Source organism: Panthera leo, chromosome B4 (genome assembly GCF_018350215.1).
Source record: "Panthera leo isolate Ple1 chromosome B4, P.leo_Ple1_pat1.1, whole genome shotgun sequence".
NCBI classification, from domain to species: domain Eukaryota; kingdom Metazoa; phylum Chordata; class Mammalia; order Carnivora; family Felidae; genus Panthera; species Panthera leo.
The window spans coordinates 130,837,558-130,860,123 of record NC_056685.1 but is presented as its reverse complement, the minus strand read 5'-3'; the positions used below and the strand labels follow the sequence as shown (position 1 = coordinate 130,860,123).

Genomic DNA, 22,566 nt, shown 5'->3' with positions numbered 1-22,566 from the left:
AGGCTAGCCAAGAACTCTGCTCTATCCCCTCCGGCGCAGGTTCTGAGATGGGCATGTGGCCTCAGCCCTTGGATGTCGGTCGGATGAGCACAGCTAAAGGCGGGTGCACCTGGGGGGGCTGGAGCACCTCGCAGGGGCCGACAATGAACTCCTCATGCCTTAGCCAGGCCGAGCTGAGTTCCTGTCACAGCCAGAAGTCCCCGCGAGGGAAAATGGGCTCTGACTTCATGAGGCAGCCGGGCTCAGTCAGCACTTTCTCTTCCCCAGAAGAACCACCCTGGAGAACATCGCCCAGACCTCGCACCCCTCGCTTGACACAGGAGGGAACAGGCTGAGCGGGAAGGCCTTGTGCAAGCTCGCGACAAGCCAATCAGTGACAGTCAGGCCTGGAGCAATCGTGACACCTCCCCGCCCGCAGCCCCTCAGCCAGCTCACTGCGGGGGGTGGGGGGAAGTCACAGGAGCATCCCAGGCGGGAGGGGAGCCCGAAGGTGGGTGGGATGGGGGTGTAGGAGCTCACCTGAGCTCCCAGAGAGCCAGGACCTCCTTCCTCTCGGGTCTCTGCAGAGAGGGCGCTGTAGCCCCCTGGAATCCGCTAACGGGAGTTCAAACCCTGTCTCAGGAGATCACGCTTTCTAGACGTGTGCTGCTGTGTAAGTTAACACCGCATTTCTGATCCTCATTCCCCAAGAGGCAAAAGGGGCCGAGCGATACAAACTGGCTGAGTTTTCGGAAGGACTGAAACACATCAGGATGTAAAGACCCAGCGGGGCATCAAGCGCTACTGGGCTGAGCGCACAGGAAAACACTCCGCGGGGGCGCCTGGCTGGCTAAGTGGGTTAAGACGCTCACTCTTGGTTTCACTGTGGCTCAGGTCATGATCTCACAGCTCGTGAGTTCCGGCCCCACGTCAGGCTCTGTGCCGACAGCCCAAAGCCTGCTTGGGATGCTCCCTCTTTCTCAGAACAAATCAATACATCTAGAAAAAGAAGAAAACGCTCTGCGACCGGGGTGGGTCATTTCCTGCGGAGGAAGGTTGCCAAGCCGGCCAGTGCTGTGGGGACCCGGCTCAGGCAGGGGGGGGGGGGGGGTCCTCCTCCCGCCCCGTGGCCCACACACACTCGAGGCCACATAGGCTTTCCCGCTCGCACTTTATTAAGTACGGGACGGCTGGTTACGACAGAGGCGGAAGTGGCGGGAAGGCCCAGCCCCCACCATCACTGACACACGAAAATAAATAAATAATAAATAAATAAATAAATAGCCGGGGGCGAGCACGGGGGAGAAGTGGCACAGCAAACACTGACAACACGGGGACACAAAAGCCCCCCCCCGCCCCCCCCCAGCTGTGGCCACCATCAACGCTGGACTGATACCAGTACCATGATCAGGGAAAGGTGGGGCTCTCGGCCACAGAAGCCCCCAGAGCCATTGGGTGGGCCCTCCCCGGATCACAACGTTTGTGGAGGGGTGGGTGTCTTCAGCACTTGACACGCGTGGACAGAAATCTGGACCCCTAGCTAGTCCAGTCAGATCCAGATTGTCAAGAGGCCACGCTCTCTCAGACTTCTGGGTTGTTCTCTTTAGGATCGAAGAGACCAGTGAGTCATTATTACCTGGTGTTCTGATCGGGCTACCCAGGAGTGAGGACCTGAAAGGGTCATTGTCACTTTGCCTTCTGATTGGTCCACTCAGGGATCAGGACGATAGTGGCCGGTGGTTCCCTAGACCTCTGACTGGTCAGCAGGAACCCAAGGCCAGGACTGGAGGGAGGAAGGGCTCTAGAGGCCCCAGGGAAGGAGTTGGGGATTAAGTGCTCAGGGTTAGGGGAAATCTTCAGCGGGCACAAGGCCCAGATTTCAAAGAGGGGAGTTCACGAGGCAGGAAATAAGGCCACCTGGCTGGGTCAGGCCAGGGCGAACTGGTAGGGGTAGGGGGACAGCCTCCGGAACAGCAGAGAGTGCCCGGCCACCACTGGGAGGGGACGTGAGGGCCCTCACACCTTCCCTGGGTCCCAACCCCACCAGGCTGCAGAAAACGGGGCCCAGGGGCCGGCAGCTCTTGGCCCCTCGCCTCCATCTACGGGATCGGGCTGGAGGGGTGCGGTTGCTGGTCGGGTGGGCTCAGTCCTCCAACCCCTCCATCAAGTCCGCGATGCTCTCCACATAGTAATGGGGCACGAGGTCGTGCTGGCCAGACGCCAGGTAGGCCTGGGCCTCCTCCAGGCGGGAGACGCCTGTGAGCGTGAGCACGGTGGTCATGCCACAGCGGTGGCCGAAGAGGATGTCGGTCTCCAGGCGGTCACCCACCATGAGCGTGCGGGTGGGGTCCACGCTGAAGTGCTCCGTGATACACTCGAACATGTAAGGGCTGGGCTTGCCCACCACCAGGGCCTGGCGGCCCGAGGCTGTCTCCACTGCAGCAGCCAGGCTCCCGGTGCCTGCAGGGAGATGGAGACGTGGTCAGTGCCGAGCGGTCGCAGGGGAGGCATGCAGGCTTGGAAACAGAATTCCAGGGAGGCGGCGTGGCACGGGGGTTAAATTAGGCACTGCAATGGGTCAAAATCTTCCCAGTCTTCGTGTAGTGGTTAAGAGTACACAGTGCAACCAGATGCCTGGATTCGGGCTCCTTCAGCTCCACCCTCCTCGGGAAGGCCACTTAACCTCGCTGTGCCTCCATTTCCCCATCTCTAACATGGCCCGGTAGGGGCTGAGTGAGTGAGCCACTGCGTGTAACCGGGCCCGGCTCGGTCAGTCCCGTCTGGGGTTCACTGTTGGACCCTGGCAGCTGTGTGCCTTTGGGCAAGCCACGTGACCCTCTCTGAGTTTCCCTGGGCTCACTGGAAAAGGAGGATCCAAGTGATAATTGCCCACCTTCAAGAGGTGCTGTGGGCTTCGCAGGGGCAAGCGGTTTGGAAAGCGGCAAGTACTTAATAGACAGCAGTGTGGTTACCGCCACAGGAATGTGGGCTCCTGGCGTCAGAAACTGGCACAGCCCTTTTGGAACGCAGCAGGGCACAGAAACGTTCGCACCTCTGCCCCAGTCGGCCTCGGCCGGGAAGGCGATCACAGGCAGAGAAAGTCAAACTGGAGACAAAAAGCTACATGCTTGAAGATGTCCGCGGCCCCAGTAACTATAATAAGCAAAACTGTGGACATGCCCAAGAATTTAACAATAGGAGGACTGTTTAGAAAAGGGCAGTCCTGACTCCCAGCCCCGTACCTTCCTGGCCCACACAATGAGTCCACTGTGCCCGTCCCACAGGCACATCTTTGTGCCAGACGGTTCTGCCTTCGCATTAATGTCCCTGAACAAACGATGATGATAATCACTATTTACTGAGCACATTCTAAAGTGGGCTGTGCTGGGTGCTCACGGAAGCCCATTTCACGGATGAGAAAGTTGATGCTCTGTGAACCCTGAGTAACTCATCCGGGGCTGCACAGCTTCGCGAGCAGCAGACAAAGGATATGTGTTCGGGTGGGTCTGACCCAGTCATGCACTGGGCCGGCTTGTCCCGGCTTGGGAGTGCTGAATGCTTCACTTTCAGGAATTTGGTGAACTGCTTGTTAAAGCCGCGATGAAAAGTCAACTTACCGTCTAAACGTACAAATTAATTGTTGAAAACAAAGGCACTAAGTTCTCAAAACTCATTTCTTCCTAATTATGCTAGCATCATCTATGCTCTCGAGATTGCTTACATCTGTAATGGCGGAAATACTGTATAATGGTGTGTGCACAAACCTTCCCAACTCCACAGTCAGTGTTATGCTGGTAGCTTGAAATTGGCCATTGGGAGTACTTGTGCCACAGAAATTGGGAAATGGTATCAGTTAAGCCCCCCTCCCCCCCCAGTTATGAAACAATTGTCAGTACACCATCGGGTTGACCCCAAATGCCCTGGGCCTCTCTCCTTTCACAAAGGATGACATTCTGAGCAGTCAAGCCAAAGTTACAGAACGATAAAGCAGGCTCGAAAGCAAGAAATCCTCAGGGCGCCTGGGTGGCTCAGTCGGTTAAGCATCCGACTTCAGCTTGGGTCATGATCTCACGGTCCGTGGGTTCGAGCCCCACGTCGGGCTCTGTGCTGACAGCTCAGAGCCTGGAGCCTGCTTCCCATTCTGTCTCCCTCTCTCTCTCCCTGCCCCACCCCTCCCCACCCCTGTTCATGATCTGTCCCTCTCTCAAAAAAAAAAAAAAAAAAAAAAAAAAAAGACAAGAAATCCTCAGCCCAGCAAGTCCCCAGAGGAGGAGGGGGAGGAGGAGGAACTTCCCCAGCGTCACAGGACCAGGGCGGAGCTAACCCGGAGCAACACTCCTGGGAGGCTCTCCTTGACATCCGACCTAGAATGTGCTTGCTTTCTTGATAACTGGGTAGGGAAGAAAAGCCATTTGCCTCCCGGGTTAGAAATTCCTTCCGGGATGGGAAGGGCTCAACTGAGTCACCCCCAAAGTGTTTTTCTCGGCTCAAGATTGGTCTCGGCCGGGTCGGCAATCTCCTTTCCCACCAGGACAGAGCTGATCGCCCTCAGCCCCCCCACGGCCCACTTTATCCACTCAGCCAATAGTTACCAGGCTCTGTGCTAGGCACTGGGCACAGAGCAGCGAATGCAACAGGGATCCCTACCGTAGGGGAGCGGGCATCCTGGCAGGGGCAACTGTGAAGAGAGCTCTGTCCTCAGACTACCATTATCCCACTTCATTTAACATCCTGTCATCCAAGGCTGTCACGTGTTTTACTGGTGACATAGTCCTCAGACAGCAGGCATTTCTATTTGCCAGTTCAAGTGACTGCCATGTGGGCAAGAAGGTAAACACACATTTAGGAGACCCACCAGGGGAGGGGAAAGGAGGGGGAAACGGGGGTGAGAGACCCCCGCTGCGTTAGTTCAGATTTTACGCACAGCGGGACTTTTTTAGTACATTTCTATACCACCGTTTCAAAGCCGCCTCTGTCAGTTGTGCACAAACACGGCTGAGCCTCTGCTTCCCCCTCTAGGTTGGGGGAACAATCAACAGGGCCAGTGACCCAATCAGGTGGGGCCAGAGATAAAAGGGGCAGGCAGCCCCTCTCTCGGGCTCGTCCACACCACCCTTCCTGAGTCCTAGAGGGCCCCTTAACCCAGTCTTAACCTGAACCGTGAGCCTCCAGGGAGAAACTCACTTTTCATAGCATGGCCCAGGTGACCGGCGAGGAGGGAATGGTGGAGATCTGTCCCTACCTTCAGCCTCCTGACTTGGGTAGTGACTTGTCCACACACACTCACCACTGTCAGCTTCTGCCACCGTCTGCTCTTGACTGATTCAAACCCTCCAAGATGTAGGAGCCTCCACCTGCTCCCGCCTCCTCTGCAGGCCTGAACATCCAGATGACAGCAGCAAACAGAGCCTTGGATGGGGCTGGGGTGGGGGCTGGGGTGGCCACAAGAGCCAAGTTCAGGTCTTCCTGTTCTTGGGCAGCTCACTTCCCCTCTCTTAGCCTCAGTTTCTTTATCTGAGAAACGGGACAGTAACTCCCAGCTCCGGAGTAATTTAGAAACTACGTCAGAACAAACAGCAAGGTACTTCATGAAGCTCTGTACTAACAGGAGAGGGCTCTGGATACAACCCACACCATCTGAGCACCTACTATGTGCCAGGCACTCACCCTGATCACTCTCCCTCTGAGGAAACTGGCATGGTTAGCAATCCCATTCTACACCCAGGACAGAGATGCTCCGACGTTATGTAATTTAAGATTACAGGGCCCTGGGTCAAACTCCATCCACCTCTAAGGCTCCCCGCACACCCACCTACAATCTGCCGCGGGCCAATGGTGTTCCAACCGCTCGACGGGGGGACAATCCTTCCAGGCTTTGTTCCCAACTCTCCGACCTCACCCCGATGGCGGGTAGGACAAAATGACAGGAATCCCTGAGGCTGGTTCGGTAAGGCTAGGGCTGGGGGGTCGAGGACCTGGATTCCGCCTGCAACCCCCCTGAACCACAACGGGCCTCAGTCTCCTCATCTGTTAAACGGAGACCCTACTATACTGACCCTCGAGTGGTGGCAGTTTCAAGAATTACCAGACGTGGCCATGAAAACGCTCCCCTGGGCTCCTGCAGGGTGGGAACCGCCCTCGCATCTCTCCGGTTCCCCACCTGTCACCTGGAGACACCCCTTCCTCGCCCCTCTCCCCTCGGCGCGGAGGTGAAGCGCAGGTTGCCACCCCACCTGCTTCCCCGCCAGCCCCGCGCTCACCGGGGGTCCGGCTGCCATCGCTGAGCGGGTGCCACGGGTCGCGGTCGGTGGCCACGAGCAGGCAGTCGGGGTCGCGCAGGTGCGCGCACGCCTCGCTCAGCTTGGCGAAGGAGAAGTGCTCGTCGTAGCCCACGAGCACGGCGCGCACGCGCGGGGCCGCGCCCGAGTCCTCGCCGGGGTCCCCCGCCAGGCGCAGCCCCGCGGCGCGCAGCTCGGCGCGCAGCCCCTCGCCGCCCAGCACGAACACGGCGCCCGGCACTTCCGGCGGCCCGAGCAGGCGCTGGCGCAGCAAACGCGCGGCGCACAGCGCGGAGCTGAAGAGCTGCTCGGCGCGCAGGCCCCCGAAGCCGAGGCGCGCGAAGCGGAGAGCCAGCTCGGGCCGCGCGCGCCGGCTGTTGTTGCTCACGAACAGCGCCGCCTTGCCCGCCCGCGCGAGCCGCTCCAGCAGCTCCGGGGCGCCCGGCACGGCGCGCTCGCCGTTCCACAGCACCCCGTCGCAGTCGAACAGGACCCCCTGCGTCCGGCCCAGCACGTCGCGCAGGGCCGCGCCGCGCAGCCGCTCGCAGCGCGCCATGCAGCCGGCCGGCCGCTCGCACGCCCGCACGCCGCGCGGCTCTCCCTCTGCGGGCACGGCGCGCTCGCCCGCAGCCCGCCCCCTTCCCCGCCGCTGCCAATCGACGCGCGGGAAGGGCCAGGGGGCGGAGTCACGGCCTGGCCCGCGGGCCAATGGGGGCAAGAACCTCGGAGAGGACCGAGGCCCCGAGCTAACAGAGCCTGGAGAGCACGGTGAATCGCGGCCGCGGCCGAGGGGCGGAGGCCAATAAAGACCGAGCCTAGCCCTTCGCCCCTCCCCCCAGCTCTGCTAGGCCAGTTGCCGCCGAGTTTCAACCCCGACTAGGCTTTGAAAGGATAAACTGACGTTCTTCTTGGCCAGTAAAGAGTTACGAATAGAAAATCTGGAGCGGAGAGCCGCACTTACGTTCCCCAGCCAATCAGAAGCTTAGTTGCTAGGAGGAAAACAGATGCTAAGGGAGATGTTGCCTTTGGGTCAGAACCCCTTGCCCTCTGAACCTTGGACGCTCCGGTTCTGAGCCAAGTCCTGAGAAGCGTGTGGGTATGATTAGGAGAGAGGCGCATAGTGTCTTCTCGAGCGCTGGGGCCCTTGGCCTAGACCAGTCGTTCTCGACGCTGGCTGGTAGAGTCCCCCGGGGAACATGTATTTTGAGGTTTAATTTGCATACAAGTAAGATGTGCAGATCTTACATGTACAGATCGGTGACTTTGACAAATGCTGTTTAAAAATACCAAAGCGACGCAGCACCCCAGAGATCCTGACTTAATTGGGTGGGGCCCGAGACTATTTATTTATTTGCTGTTTTTTAATGACATAGGGGTTGTACTGTGAGGCCAGGGTGGAGAGGCACTGGGTCACCAGGCTGCGAGAGGCAGCCTGTCACTAAGCACCCTGGGGAGGGAAGGAGCCAGAGCAACAGTAGTCAGTGGCTCAGGCAGCAGCGATAGCGTGACTTAGCTGCCTAAGTCCCTACTTGGGGAGGCATGTGTCAAAATTCCGAGTTGTCTGTGAGAAGGCTCTGAAGACCTGACCTCCAGGAGCAACCTGGGAAAAGCCACACCCTATCAACCCTCTCTGAGGCTCAGATAATTTCCGGTCCCCAATGCCCGCTGGCCTTTTGCTCCTGTAGTAGGTGGTCTCCTTAGCCTGGAATGTTCTTCCTTCTCCCCTGACTTTTTCACCTGGTCAACTCCTGAAAGACTCCTCTTTGAATCACCTCTTCCACAAAGCCTACCTGTGCCCTCCACACACAAAGACAGGAGTCTGGGTTCGGTGGTCAGCCCCTAACTGGTTTCACATGGGCTCCCGGTGCCATTATACTTGATTCTGATTGTCACCTCTCCTGCGTGTCTGTTCCCAGGAGCTCCCTGGGTGTTGGGCTGAGGCCGGGGTCCGGCTCAGGGTGCAGCACCCAGCAGCCTCAGCGGTTTGCAGGCAGATCCATCCCTGCTCTTCGAGGGAGCCTTTCCTGCCTACTCTGAGAACACCAGGGGTGGGGGGGATTGGCATTCACGGGAGCCAGTGCTTATAGGGCGCTTCTGTGTGCAAGGGTGATGCTTTGGTCTCTATAGGAATGTCCCGTTTCATTCTCGGAACGACAGTCCTGGGGTGGAAACTGCTGTACTGTTTCCTGGATGAGGAAAGTGGAACACTAGGCAGTTAATTGCTCTGGATGTGAGGGACGGGCCCAGGCTCTGGAATCAGACCCGCGTCCTCCTTCCACGTCCATGCCTCCATTGCTGTGTGTCTGGCAGGTCGCTTTCTGAGCCCCAGTCCCCTCAACCTGTAGGAAGGTGACGGGATCCACTTCCCAGGGAGAGGAGTCCCTGGAAACCACGCGTGGAAAAGCACGATGTATAGCACAGAGTAAGAGCTAAAAATGCCGGCTCTTATCATTCCAGACAGCAAGAAAGAAAGGAGGCAAAGAACAGGAAAGATCTTCCCCTTTATGAAAGTGGCTTCTTTATTTGGAGGGCAGAAAAAACCAACTAGCATTTGGGCAGCTGCTCCGGTGTTGTCCAAAATAATTTATTTACCAGCCTTACAAAAAAATACGTTGGCAAGAGACAAATAAGAGTCCTGTAGGGGCGGGCAGGCCCCTCCTTCCTTCCGGCGGCTCCCCTGGGACCCTGCCAGAGAGCTGGGAGTCGGGTGAGGGGCCCCCAAGCCCAGTGTGGATTCAGGAGGAAAAGGTCTGGAAGTGGAGGACTAGCCTGAGTCCTCCTTGCCAGGGGGGCCGACCCAGCGGGCACCGAGGCACTTGTAGGCAGAGGCTGGAGGCCCCCAGCCCTGGGAAGGGCGAGGGCTGTGTCCCGGGTAGACCGGTGGGAGGGAGGAGATGCTGACTGTTGCAGGGGAAACCGCCAGCTCAGTCGGTCTCTGAGGCAAGGCTCCTGGGCCGGGGTTGAGGGGGGATGGCCGGGGGAGTGGAGGCCCTGCCTACAACCTCAGGGGCCCGTCCCTCCTCTGTGGCCACCCCTAGGTCCACCTGCACAGGCATGCTCAGAGACACTGCGCTAGGGGAGGCCGGCCCCGGGGAGGCCGGGCTGGGGGAGGCTGGCGAACGCCGGCTCTGGCGTCGGGCGGGCTGCGGGGGGTTGGGGGGCAAAGGGGGTGGCACCGTGGGGGCCCGGAGGCTGCTGCCGACCAGACGGCGGGGCAGGGCCTGGGGGGTCACAGGGCTGCCAGAGCCAGGGGGCGGGGGTGGGGCTGGAGGGGAGGAGCGCGGGCTGGAGACCTGGGGGGGCGGCATGGTGGGCCGGGCTGGCGCTGGGCGCTTAGCTGTGGAGGAAGGACAGGGGCAGTTAGGCATCCACATTGCCTGTGGCCAGTCCACCAAGCTCCATGCTACCGCAGGACCTTTGTACCTGCCATTCCTTCTGCCGGGAACACGGTTTCCACGGCCGGCTCCCTGTCACTTAGGCCTCTCTCTCTCCGTGTCCCTTCCCCTGCCCTGCTCGAGTTACTGTCATATTTTCCTGTTGTATTTTCTTCACAGGACCTGCTGCCCTCTGAAATGACTATGCCCGTTTTTATTTTGCTTGAGTCCCCGGCTGGAACGTAAACTAAGCGAGGCCATCCCGTGCGGCGCTGGCTAGCACGGCGCGGGGCACGGATCGATACACAGTCGTTGAATGAAGAAACGCTCACCGTTCCTCTGGATTCTTGGGCCGCTCTCACCTCTCAGGAGCCACCAGAGCCACCCACCCTGGTTTTCAGAGATCCTGCTACACCGTTCCGATCGCGTGAGGCAGCTGAGGAGCCAAGAGGCCTGGACACGGGTCCTAGCCCTGCCTCCACCCACTGTGGGCTTTGGGCAAATCGCTTGCCCCCTGGGGCCTCAGTTTCCTCATTGTTAAGATGGGATGAGAGCTTGGACCTCCCAGGGCTGACACAAAGACCTTCAGGGGCTTGAGGTGCTGAGCTCTGGTGAACACCTATCCCACTTGCCCCCATCCAGGAATGGTGGCTGGACGCCTCCTCCTGCGGGAAGGCCCCTGTGTGACCTGTCAACCCCATGCTGGTCTGGAGGGTCCTGTAGCTCTCCATTGTACCCCCAGGGAGAAAACTCCAGTGCCTCCTGGGCTGGCTGGGCCCTCCCAAGTGTCCCGATCACTGGCAGTGACCCCTCATCTGAACCCTGCGCCTTCTCACCTGCTGGGCTTTAGGCCAAGTCAACAGGTGAGCGCACCAAAGGGGCTCAGAGGAGCCCCGAGTTTCTTTCCACCCCCAGCCCACCAGCCCTTTGAAGCCTCTATCCGACCTCTTCACTCTGATCTCTGGACTTCTTGAGGGGCCGGAATCCACAGCCCCGCTACGCTCAGGAGGAGGGCTAACCTTTATCGAGCACTTACTGGGTACCAGCTGCCAGCCAGGAGAGCACCGTTTAATTTGCCCAACAGCCCTACAAGGTAGGTGTGGTTATTGTTTCATTACACAGAGGAGGAAGCTGAGGGGGCAGACAGTGAAGTCACCTGCCCAAGGTCACAGCACCGGAATCTGAACCCAGAGCGTCAGGCAGCAAACCTAGGCTCTTAGCCACCTGGATTCCTGGCCTCCCAGCTGTCCGAAAACACGAGATGGTCTGATCGCCCAGCTCCTCTCCTTGCCCACCCGCTTCCCCCCTTCCCTCCCCTGGCCAACTTACTCTTTCGAGCCATGTCCTCCCCTGGAGTGGCTGCCTCCGAGGGGCTCCTACTGACCTTGGGAGAGGCTGGTCTGGGTGGCGCCTCGGACTCTATCCTGTGAAAGAAGGAGAGGGTCAGGGTCCAGCTTGGCCATCTCCCAGAAGTCTGGACTCTTGGGGAGACTCCCAAGGCACCAGGCTAACCTTGGATCCTCCCAGGACTTGTCCCCTGCCCCTTGTCACTGGGCCTGGGATCTGTCCCCAGGCTGGGCCCCCCTCCCTCAAGAAGACGCTCCTGGCATTGGCCAGAGTTTGGGTCCGCTGAACCCCTGGCTTCCTTGTGACACTGTGACGGGTGGGTCCCCATGGGCCAGGATGGCAGGTAGAAAGCAGGGCCTCGGCTCTCGGCCTCCGTGGGATCTCCACTGAATGTTCCAGCCACGAGAAGGCAGAGAACGGACAAGGAGCAGAAGGGGCGGCCATGGCTCCTTCTGGGTTTCCTCCAGGTCTCTGCTCAGTTCGCTCCTCTTTAGGGAGGCTTTCCTGATCCCCAGGCTAGAGCAGCGCCCCACTCCCTCCCCCTAACCTGCTCTCTTCTCCTGTAAGGGCACGTATCACTGCCTGCCATGACAGTACCCATTTATGGATGTACTTCTTGGCTCTCTCTCCCCGGCCCTAGGAAAGCAAGCTCTAAGGCCAGCGTCTGTCTGTTTTGTTCCTCTGAGAAAAGTCACGGTTTGCGCCCTGCCTGGGTGATGACAGAATAGTGCCTGTTTGGTATGGAGACAACATGCACGACGGAGCCCTTCGAGATCTGAAGGACCAAAGAGAACACTGGAAGGTGTTTACAAAATTCCAGCTGATCAGCTCCCTAGTTCCCTAAATCCCCAGGGCCCGAAACAGTGCCTGGAACATAGTGGGTGCTCAGTAAACAGCCATACGACGAGCGAGGAGGCACATTAGAGGCCGAGAGGAATACAGCCTCTGGGTCTCCACCCCGTCCACTCCAAATGGGGAATCCTGGTATTTGGGATGGAAAATACAATAATGACATTTCCCAAGATGCTGTTGGAAGCCCGGAGATCGTGCCTCAAGCTGGACATCTTGGGGCAAAGATGGGGGTCATTCATTTCCATCAGTCCTTACCTTTCCCTGGCAGCCGCTGAGGCCGGGGCAGGGGCTGGGGCTGGAGCGGGTGTGGACACAGCGATCGTTGGAAGCTCCTCAGAAGCTGGCCTGTTGCTGACCTTGTCCTGGGGGACAGGGGCTGAGAACAGGCCTGACACGTTGAAGTTGACGTCTGCAGACAGAAGGAAGCAGGTCTTAGCTTCCAGAACCTCCGCCAGCCTTCCCGCCTCGGCCAACATCAGGGCCTCTTTCCTTTTCCCCCGACGTTATCTGGACCACATAGCACCTCCCTACTCCCACGTGAGCCTCACCACAATCCCACGAGGCAGGCAGGATCATCCCCATTGTACAGGGGAGACAGTGAGGCTCACGGCAGAGAAGCAATTTGCTCCGGGCCTCATAATGAGGCCGCCAGGGATGGAAGCTAAGTCTGGAGGGCACCCAGCTGGGCAGATGAGGGCACAAGGGGACACGTTCACAAAGACGGGAACTTCACCTCCCGGGAAGAGGGTGTCCGCGTTCTGTATCAGAGCCTCGACCACGCCCACCACCTGGATGGAGGACACTGAGGCTGCGTCCAGCTGGGCCTGGTCCCTGGGGCAAAAAAAGGAACAGGGGTGAGCCATCCATTCTGCAACCTGTTAGCGACCCCAACTCTGTGTGGCCCAATCACGCCAAGTGCCTGTTCTCAGAAAGCTCAGGGACCACCGGGGGATGACAAATGTGTCGCCCACGTGCCAAATGTTCCCCTTCCTTCACCCACAGCAGGCATCACTCGCCAGGGACGGGACCCTCTTCCTCGTAGTTCTCGGCTCTAGGCTGCCTCGCCCAAGTAATCGTCCTCAGCAAACGAATGAAATCTTTGTGCCGTCTGTGGCCGGGTGAATTATAATGACCCCTCGCCCTTTACGGTGCATAAAACATTTCTCCATTTGCTCGTCTAATTCCCTACGCCAAACCCCTGAAAGCTGGTAATGATTTCTCTCCAATTTACAGAGGAAGCAGTGGGAGGTCCGGAGAGTGAGCTTCCTAAAGGCATTTCTGGAAGGTCGAGGGGCGGGGCTGGAACGAAATCGCTGGGCTCCCAGCCTTCCAGGCAGCCCACTACCAGTATCACCCAGAATGCCTATCTCCAAAGCCCCGTGGGGTCCACGCTCCCTTCGGCAGCCTGGAGAAGAGGAGCTGCTTGATCCACTCCAAGGATGGGGAAACTGAGGCCCGGGGGAACAAATAAGCAGCGGACGGGTGGGGTGGGGATGGCCGCCTTCCCCCAAGCTGCAGCCCCTCACCCTTCTTTCTCGGGAGGCCACAGCAGGTTGGGGCCCAGGACGATGGCAATGTTGCTGGGCGTCATTTTATTCACCTCCTGCTCCTCGGCCAGCCGTGCCAGGAACTTCATCAGGTACCTGGGGAGGCAGAAGGTGGGCTTGGCCAGGGACAGGGCGTCTTTGGCCATGAACACCCATTGACGCCCTTGAGGCCTGAGAATTTCTCAGCCTGGGGTTTCCAAAGAGTGGCAAAGGTACCCCATCGGGTGGCTTAAAATTTGTTTTTGATTGCTTTTAACATTTATTTATTTATTTATTTATTATTAAAAAAATTTTTTTTTTAAATGTTTATTTATTATTGAGAGAGAGAGAGAGAGAGAGACAGAGCGTGAACAGGGAGGGCCAGAGAGACGGGGAGACACAGAATCCGAAGGGGGCCCCAGGCTCCGAGCCGTCAGCCCGGAGCCCGACGCGGGGCTCGAACTCATGAACCGCGAGATCACGACCCGAGCCGAAGTCGGGCGCTCAGCCGACTGAGCCACCCAGGAGCCCCAACATTTATTTATTTATTTATTTATTTATTTATTTATTTATTTATTTTAATTTTTTTTTTTTAATGTTTATTTATTTTTGAGACAGAGAGAGACAGAGCATGAACAGGGGAGGGGCAGAGAGAGAGGGAGACACAGAATCTGAAACGGGCTCCAGGCTCTGAGCTGTCAGCACAGAGCCCGACGCGAGGCTCGAACTCACAGACCATGAGATCATGACCTGAGCCGAAGTCGGACGCTTAACCGACTGAGCCACCCAGGCGCCCCAACATTTATTTATTTTTGAGAGACAGAGCAAGACAGAGCATGAGCGGAGGAGGGGCGGGGGCGGGGGACACAGAATCCAAAGCAGGCTTCAGGCTCTGAGCCATCAGCACAGAGCCCGATGCGGGGCTCGATCCCCCGAACCGTTGCGATCACGACCTGAGCTGAGATCAAGAGTCAGATGCCCAACCGACTGAACCACCCCCTAAAATGTTTTAATAGTTAAATCGGCTGACCTGCTGACCACCATATATGTGTCAGGCATTGAGCTAAGCTGAGACTCTCCCAGCCACCCTGCGGGGTAGGGACTGCTATGCTCTGTGTTTTCCAGATGAGGGCACTGAGGCACAGAGCGGTCAGTTCACCTGCCTCGGACCACAAGGTGGCAGAGGTGGGAATCTGAAGCCAGGTGGTGTGGCTTCAGAGGTTCAAGGTCTAGGATGGAAGATAGGACTAGGCCATCTTAGCTGTGGTTTCAGAAATGCTCACCTGAGGTTGCTGAGGTTGTCCTGGGGGAGGCGGCTGCACACTTCCTGGAGGGCCTCCAGCCGGGCTCCTGGCTCCTTCAGACTGGGTGGCAGGGAGAGACCTGGTGAGCCAGGCCAGGGCCCTGGGGCCCCACCTCTGCAGCCCTGCCCTCCCCAGCATAAACTCACCTGGCTGCCCTCATCCAATCGTCATAGAGGTCAAAGGTCATCAAGGGCTCTGGCAGCTCCCGCAGATAGGACTTGAGGGCACCTGAAGCGGTGGCAGGGCGGGAGTGGGGGGGCGGGGCTTAGACACAGTCCCCCAAGCCCCCTACCTCCACGCCAGTGCCCAGCTCTCTCCGTCTGTTGGGAACCAGGCCCTTGTTCCCACTAATGTGTCTAGATCTGATCGTTTCTTTGGGCCATGGGCCTTTTGGAGAAAATGCCGAAGGCTGGTGGACCTGGTCCCAGAAAAATGTATGTACACATCATGGGCCCCACTTTAAGGACCCCTGTGTCTCTGGAGGTGTCTCCTCGGCAGATGATCAGGCCCTCAGCCAAACTATCACGGGAGCATTTCAGGCTGTTGAGGGGAAGGGATCTGGGGGGATGGCCCTCCTCCCGGGGCTCCTCGGGGCAGGCACCTGCTACGGCGTGGGGGTCAGAGCAGAACTCCTGTAGGCCGCGCGGGTCCGAGGCCATGGTCTGCTTGAGACGTTTCAGCACCGAGGCCCCAGCGGCCAGGCGGAAGAGGCCCTGGGGTGCGAGAGGAAACGGGCGGGGGTCACGGAGGGCCGGCAGGGGAGAACGCCCTGGCCGGGAGGCCCTGGCTCGCTCGGGGTGGGCGCTCGGCCCTCACCGGGCCTGTGTCCCCACCCGGTCTGGCGGGCAGAGTGGGGACCACAGGATGCGTGGCCACCCTCAACTCTCAAGGTCTAGGACTCGGCGCGAAGTGGGAAGTCTGGGGGCAGCGGGGAAGGCAGTGGGGGCACAGGTGTCTGGGTGGGCACGGAAGGGAGGAAGGAAGCCCGGCAGCACTGTCTAGAAGCCCAGGTCGCTCTGCGAGTAGGCACCGCGTCTAAGGGTCTGTCCTCGGGGCAGGAGCCGACAGACCAGTGCCGGCAAGGTGCACGGGACGGATGAGGGCAGCGCGAGGCAGTGACTGCACGGGGGTCCCTGGCTTTACTGACACCATCTCGTGTGCCACTGGGCCCGTGTTCCTCTTGGCCTCCGTCTCTCCCTCGTAAAATGGAGCTGGTGAAGGCTCCTTCCCAGGGTTTTGGGGATGACTAAACGGAGCAAGACGTGGAAAGGGTTTACGGCTTAGCGGCTGCCCATGAACGTCACTCAGTGGGCCGTGATGTCAGTTTGGCAACAGGAGGCCGTGGCCTCCCAGGCACCTGTGCTCTAAGGATTCCGGCCCCCGTGTCCCTTCCCGACCTGCCCCCACGGGCCCCACCTCTTCCTTCATGCCCTCAGAAAGCAGCATCATGACGCAGGCCTCGATGGGCAGGGCGATGTCCCGGCCCAGCTCTTGCAAATGGGTTCCCAGTGACACCCCATACACCCTGAAGAAGGGGGCGGCCGTCATCGAGGGGGAGGGGTCTGCAGGGACGAGACAGATCAGTGGCCCGGGCTCCCCCCGTCCCTGGACAGCCAGCCCCCACCCCACCCGCCCCCAGACATCCTCAAGGGCTACTGCTTTGCCCAATCTCTCTCGAATCTACCCACCTCCACTGTGTCGCCCCTAGCCCGGGCCATCACCCTTTCCCTCCTGCCTCTTAAAGGTCTCCCGACTCCTGTTCTGTTCCCCTTCATTCCATCACTCTGCACGGCAGAGTGACTTCTCAGTCACAAATCGAATCGGAACGCATCTGCTCAGAACTCATCCGGGGCTCCCTACTGCCTCCCAGGATGGAGTGCAAGCATCTCAACATGCCCTGAGCAGGGCTGGGGGCAGGGGGGGTCCCCTGGGTCTGCCTGGGTCCCCACCTGCTTGGCTGTGGTTCTCCCTCAGCTCAGCCAGGGCCGTGTCCAGTGAGCTCAGAGACTTGCGATGGTAATCAGCTTGGATCTCCATGAGCTGCGGGGACAAGGGGGTGGCCCCAGGGTGGGTGAGGGAAGCTGAGCCTCCCCCCTGGAGTCCCTAAGAACACACCCCTCCCTCCCACATCTTGAAGGGTGTCTCAGGGGGCCCCTGGCGTCCACCCCTGAGTTCCACTGGCCGGAGCCCACTCTCGGACTCACGTGGATGAAGTGGTTGGCATATGTGTCCTCCTTGGTGGCGAAGTGGTAAAGGTCGGCCAAGTACTCGTCCTTGGGGACAGAAAGGGGAAGGCTCACACCCCTTGCCAAGAGGGGAAGCTGAGGCCTAGAGGGGTTCGTGACTTGTCCAAGCTATACGTGGAAGGCCCCGGCCAACTCTCCTCTCTCTGCCAAGGTTTGCACTTGGGGATGGCCCACAGGGACCCCCCGTCGAACTCTTACATATATATTGTGTGTTTAGAGAGAGAGAGAGAGAGAGAGAGAGCGAGCGCACAAGCAGGTGAAGGGCACAGAGAGAGAGAATCCCAAGCAGGCTCTGCACTGTCAGGGCAGAGCCCGATGCGGGGCTTGGACCCACGAGCCGCGAGAGCATGACCTGAGTCGAAATCAAGAGTCAGACGCTTGACCGACTGAGCCACCCCGGCTCTTAAGGGACTTTTACGGCGTCTAGTCCTCATCTCTGTGCCTCATACCCTAAGCACGGTGGCTTGTATTAGTCACCATTCATTCATCTGCTCACTCAGCAAACACACCAAGACCGTGGTGAGTAGCCCAAGTCCCCGCCTCCCAGGAATGACGTGTACGGTGTAGACACAAGAGGCCACAAGATAGTGGCAGAGTGCACACAGCTTGGAGGCTGATGGCCTGGATTCAGATCCTGGGCTCTGTTGCTTCCTAGCTGTGTGGCCTTGGGTGAGTCACATCACCTCTCTGAGCTTCACTTCCCTCCCCTGTGAAATGGGGTCAGTACCCGCCCTCGCCACCCCCTCACGTCCAGGGAACTCCAAGTGCTCGCTCACCTTGCACTGTTCCACCTTCCTCTTCAGTTCCTCCTCCTCCTCCTTCAGCGTCTCCACTTTGGTGGCGGTGGCCGTGTGGCTGTAACTGCCGGGGCCACCGCCCAGGCCCTGACCGCCGCCCGAGTTCTTGGCTGCCTGAGTGAGCCTGGCAACGATCCCAAGGTGTGGGGGGGGGGGTCACTGTCCCCGTTGCATGTCCAGAGCCAAGTGTCCCTTCCACATGCCTGACCGCCCAAGGTTTCGGGATTTATGGATGAACATCCCAGAGCTCTGCTTGCCCTGGGCCTCCGCCCAGCCTGGGCCATGAGTGCTCAGGGGCTCCCCCTGGCGGTGGGCTTGGTGATCGCGGCCACCGAGCTCCAGAGTGGAGGGTGGGGGCGTCCTGCAGTCCAGGGATCTTGGGGGATCCCTGATAGCTACCCCAGGCTCTGGAGTCACCCCCGGCTGGCACGCGCACGCGCACACCCATGTTCAGAGAGGAACTCTCACATGTACCCTCACCACATGTGTTCCTAAAGACCAGATGAGTCCCCAAGTACATACACTACCCAGTGGACCCTGTCCCCGCTGTTCTAGTGTGGGTTCTGTGGCCACCGTTATGGGCTGATCTAGGCATGGACACCCCCCCCCCAGGGACCATGGCTCCCACCTGCTCTTCAGGGTGTTCCAGTCAGACACCAGCTTCTGCAGGCTTTTCTTGTGCTTGAGGATGGCCGGCAGCTCCTCCTGGGGGCAGGTACACGGGGAGGGAGGGGGTCGGCAGGCTGGGGAGGTGGGAGCCGAGCCTGGGCAAGCTGGGCGGGGAGGGGGCAGGGGGCAGGTCACCTCACTCAGCCTGCTGAGCGGCTGCAGGACATCCCTCTCCAGGGTCATCTCAAACTCGGCCAGAATGCGGGCCAGCTGGTTCTGAATGGCACAGCTCATCTCTAAGGCCTTCCTGTGGATACAACACCGGTGAGCCCAGCCCCCACAGCTCCTCACTCCCGTCCGGAAACACGTGATGGGGCCTCCTCCCTCCCCGTCACCCCCTGCCCCTTCTATCTGTCCTTCAATCTTGGCTGAGCCAACACCTTCCCAGACCTGGCCGCCCTCACTGACCTGGACGCCGCCCCCCGCCCCCAGCTCAAGACACTAACTACCCCCATCCTGGTCACCCGTCCCTCACCTGGAACCCCTCCCAGCCCAGATCCCCCGCTTGGCACCCCGTTCCTGCTCACCCCATGCTGGAATCAGGGTCCAGCTCCTTGAAGCTCTCGGCCATTGTGGTGGACAGAGCCATGAGGGGGAGCTTCTTCTGCAGGAAGGGCAGGGCGGGCTGTGAGCAGGGGCCCCCAGTGAGCCTCCCTCCACCCCACCCAAGCACAAGGCAGGCTTCTCGGGGGGCAGAGCCCCACTGAGGCACTGGGTGTGGACAGGGGAAGAGGGAAGCCGGGAGGGCCACAGTCTTAGGTAGGAGTGGAGACGGGATGATGATGAGGCCCGGAGGAGTGACATCTCCCTGTGGCCCCGTCCCCTGACCCCACCCCACCTGGGGTGCCCTTTTCCCCTCCCAGAAACCAATCAACTGGGCAGGAAGGAATGACCAAGTACCCTCACACGCTAGAAAACCAAGAACAGAAGGCAAGGAGCTTGCCCAAGGTGACACAGTTGGAAGGAGAACGGAGGCACTGGGGACCTTCCCCTGCCCCAGGGCATATGTGGCTGGACTGAGTCACTGCAGAGCTCAAAACCCTCCCACTGAGAGTTACTAGGAGCACCAGCTTGGGCCGGAAAGACCAGGGATCAAATCTCAGTTTTGCCACTTACTAGCTGTGTGACCTTAAGACTTTACCTCTCTGACTTCATTTCCTCCTCGGTACAAAGTGCTAATAAGGCAGCCTCCTCCTAGGGGGTGTCGTGGGCAATTAAGTGAGGCAACGCATTAACCTATCTTAGCCGTAGACTAGCGGTGATCAGTCTACAAATGCTGTTGATTAATACCAGTGAGTATTAATATCTGCCCAACTGCCACTTCCTTCAGGAAGCCCTCCCCCACTGCCTCAGTGCAGGGGGCCTGCTCTGCTCTGCTCTGGGTGCAGACTGCATCGAGAAGTTCAGGTGCTGTCCGAGGCCCGGCCTTGGCTCAGGGGGTTGGTGCAGATGGGGTCGGGGTCCAAAAGGGGATGGGGAAGAGGCAGAGCCTCATCGGTACATGGCCTGAGGGGTCTTGGGACAGAGCAGTCTGGACCCTCTTGGTGTCGGAGGCTCAGACTAGCAGGGGGACCCCAGCCCCGACCTCCCTCTCCCATTGGACAGAGGTGTTCGGTCCAGGCCCCTCCTTCCCGCCCCCCGCCCCCGCCCCCACTTACCACCCGCTTGTCCATGTCTGCCCCGCTCTGGCCCTGCAGACAGGCCTGCAGCCGTTTGTGGACATTGTGGGCCGCCCGCTTGGCTGGCTCCAACCGCTGCTCCACCTGCGAGGGGGGCTCTGGGTTTACACGGCGTGGCAGGTTGTCGCCCCTCACTCACCACCCCCCCCACCGCCCTGTTCTTTCCCAGAGCAGGAACCACCTTTCTCTTCCCTCCTCCTGGAGACCCCATGGCCAACAGCTTGGGGAATGACTCAACCCGACCCCCCAAATGGCGTCCTCGTCCTCGCGGGGCCCTCTGCTGAGAGCTTGCGCGGGCCTGCCCTGCCACCCGCCCGGGCACGTACCTGGTGCAGATCCTCCCCCAGGAACTCGGCAGTCTCCGGGGTGCTGTTGGGGGGGCGGGGAGGGAGGAGCTTCTGCTGAGGCGGCCCGGGTTAGGAAACCCCCTGCCTCCCCCTGCCCCCTCAACAGGGCACCTGGACCCCGATCGTTCCCAGTGCCCCTCCTCGTTGGAGGCCGCCCTGGGTGGCCCGCCTGCCTGCCTCATCCCAGTCGGAGCACATTCCGTGGGGGCGGGAATAGGATACATGACTTTTTCCTCCTCCACCCAGGGCTGTGTCCTGCGAGAGGGCGGATGAAACCCAAGGCAGTGGAGTTGAGAAGCCACCCCAGGGCCCAGCCTCTGTCTTCTGCTGACCCCGGGGAGAAGGAGGCCAGGGTGGCCCCAAGAACGGGAAGTGTGTGAGCTCACACACTCCTGGGCTGTCAGTCACGCAGGACTCTGGCCTGGGGTGGTCGGCAGGCCCTGGGTCCCTGCCCGGGGACACACGGGACGCTGAGGCCCGGAGCCAGGGGGCCTGACTGCCCAGGCTCACACAGGCATCTGTGTAGCTGAAGACTAGAGCCAGGTCTCTGGACACCCAGTCGCCTCCCCGGAGGCCCAGAGAATGGGGAAACTCGCAACACAGGGGGCAGAGGAGAGAAAACAGGCCCTGGGTGCTCCCCAAACTTCTGGCTTCCACCCCAGGGGCTCAGGCGCTGGCGGGGGGGGGGGGGGGTGGGGGGGGCGGGGGGAGGGAGAACAGAGACCCAGGGATGTTTCCACCTGAGGCTGGGAAAAGCAGAAGCAAGAGAGACAAGCTGGAGGCCTCTGGGCTTGGTGGGGGGAAGAGGCACACAGCTGGACAAGGGAGGCCCCTCAGCCCTCCACGACGGGACCTAGTCTCCTCCCCTCCCCCAGGGTCTGGGGCCCTGATCGCCCCTCCCCCTCCCTCAGGCAACCAGAGATGGTCAGCTGTCCCCATTGTAGAGAGGGGACAAGTGAGGCCAGGGAGGACCATCCACTCAAGAGGCGCATGGAGGCAGAGAAGACCCAGGTTCCTTGATCCTCCCTGCACTCCGCTCCAATCGGGGTGGGGGTGCCCCTTTCCCCCAAAGGGCCTAGCCCCTCCGGCCAGAGCCCCGGGAGGTGGGGGTGGCATCCCAGAGGGGAGGGAGAAAGAGAGGGGCTCCGGCCAGTCAGAGGGCGGCTGTCCAGCCGTCCCCGCCTCCCTCACCCCTCATCCCCTAGGGGCCGGGGCCGGGGGTGAGCTTGGGGCCGGGAAGGCGCGGGTTGACACTCACCGTCCCAAGCTGCCCGTCTGGGCCAGCTGCCGCATGCGATGCAGCTGCCTCTTCATCATCTTGGGCGCGGGCTGGGGGCCGCGGGGTCACGGTCGGGGGGCGGGGGGGGGGGGCGAGGGCCCGGCAGCCCCCGGCCCAGCCTGCCTGCGCCCGCAGTGCCGCTCTCTCCCCGGATGGGTGGGCGGCGCTCTCCGCTTCCTGGGCCAGCCGCGCTCCGGCGGCCGCTCGCTCCCTCCTCCTCCGCGCGCGACTCCGCCCCCAGCCCCCAGGTCACTCCTCTCTCCAAGTTTGTTTTCTCGCCCGTCCCCGGCTTCCGGGCCCCCCCTCCCCCGCAGGCCCCCCGGCCGGTCCCCGCGACTGTCGGGCCGGCGGCCGCCTGGTCGTCCACAGGTTGTGTGGCGGCCCCGCCCCCGGCCCCGCCCCCGGCCCCGCCCCGCCCAACCCCGGTGGCGGGAAGCAGGTAAGCCGGCTCCGGCCACCCGCGGTGGCCTCTGGGTTCCTGCCCCCCACGCAGGCCTGCAGGCCGTGGGTTTAAATAACTTTCACACACACACCCCCCCTTTTTTTTTTAAGTTTCTTTATTTTGAGAGTCAGAGAAAGAGAGAAAGAGACAGCACGAGAGGGGGAGGGGCAGAGCGAGGGAGAGAGAGAGAAGAGAGAGAGAGAGAGAGGAAGAGAGAGATGGCTGATGGCGCAGAGCCTGAAGCAGGGGCTCGATGCCACAAACCCCGAGATCACGACCTGAGCCGAAATCAAGAGTCCAGCGCTCCGCCAACTGAGCCACCCAGGAGCCCACTTTCGCACCCCTTTTAAAGGAGAAAGAGAGTTCCACGCTTAGGAGGCAGAGGCCAAGGACAGGCCTCTCCAACCTGTACTGGCCCATCTGGGCCGGCCCAAGGATGCTGCCCCG

The 22,566-nt window shown here is 60.3% G+C and overlaps 2 protein-coding genes across 5 annotated transcripts; both read right to left on the bottom strand.

Moving 5' to 3' along the window:
* Positions 1-1,143: 1,143 nt before the first annotated feature.
* LOC122225107 (pyridoxal phosphatase) lies at positions 1,144-6,819 on the bottom strand. Of its 3 annotated transcripts, XM_042947756.1 has the most exons (4): positions 6,240-6,819; positions 5,792-5,873; positions 5,267-5,519; positions 2,175-2,439 (listed from the first exon to the last, which is right to left on the bottom strand). In XM_042947756.1, the coding sequence occupies exons 1-4, from the start codon at positions 6,811-6,813 to the stop codon at positions 2,257-2,259; spliced, it is 1,092 nt and encodes a 363-aa protein (XP_042803690.1). In that variant the 5' UTR covers positions 6,814-6,819; the 3' UTR covers positions 2,175-2,256. The 3 variants fall into 3 exon arrangements, with proteins under 3 accessions (XP_042803691.1, XP_042803690.1, XP_042803693.1); XM_042947759.1 differs by lacking the exon at positions 5,267-5,519 and having other exon boundaries at positions 2,202-2,439; XM_042947757.1 differs by lacking the exons at positions 5,267-5,519; positions 5,792-5,873 and having other exon boundaries at positions 1,144-2,439.
* Positions 6,820-8,722: 1,903 nt separating this feature from the next.
* Positions 8,723-21,756, bottom strand: SH3BP1 (SH3 domain binding protein 1). Of its 2 annotated transcripts, none has more exons than XM_042947754.1 (18): positions 21,657-21,756; positions 20,378-20,420; positions 20,031-20,135; positions 18,900-18,976; positions 18,508-18,619; positions 18,332-18,408; positions 17,683-17,827; positions 16,865-16,933; positions 16,610-16,700; positions 16,077-16,222; positions 15,262-15,373; positions 14,807-14,888; positions 14,640-14,720; positions 13,357-13,473; positions 12,564-12,661; positions 12,086-12,239; positions 10,961-11,055; positions 8,723-9,594 (listed from the first exon to the last, which is right to left on the bottom strand). In XM_042947754.1, the coding sequence occupies exons 1-18, from the start codon at positions 21,713-21,715 to the stop codon at positions 9,182-9,184; spliced, it is 2,076 nt and encodes a 691-aa protein (XP_042803688.1). In that variant the 5' UTR covers positions 21,716-21,756; the 3' UTR covers positions 8,723-9,181. The 2 variants fall into 2 exon arrangements, with proteins under 2 accessions (XP_042803688.1, XP_042803689.1); XM_042947755.1 differs by having other exon boundaries at positions 8,723-8,953.
* Between the last annotated feature and the right edge of the window lie 810 nt (positions 21,757-22,566).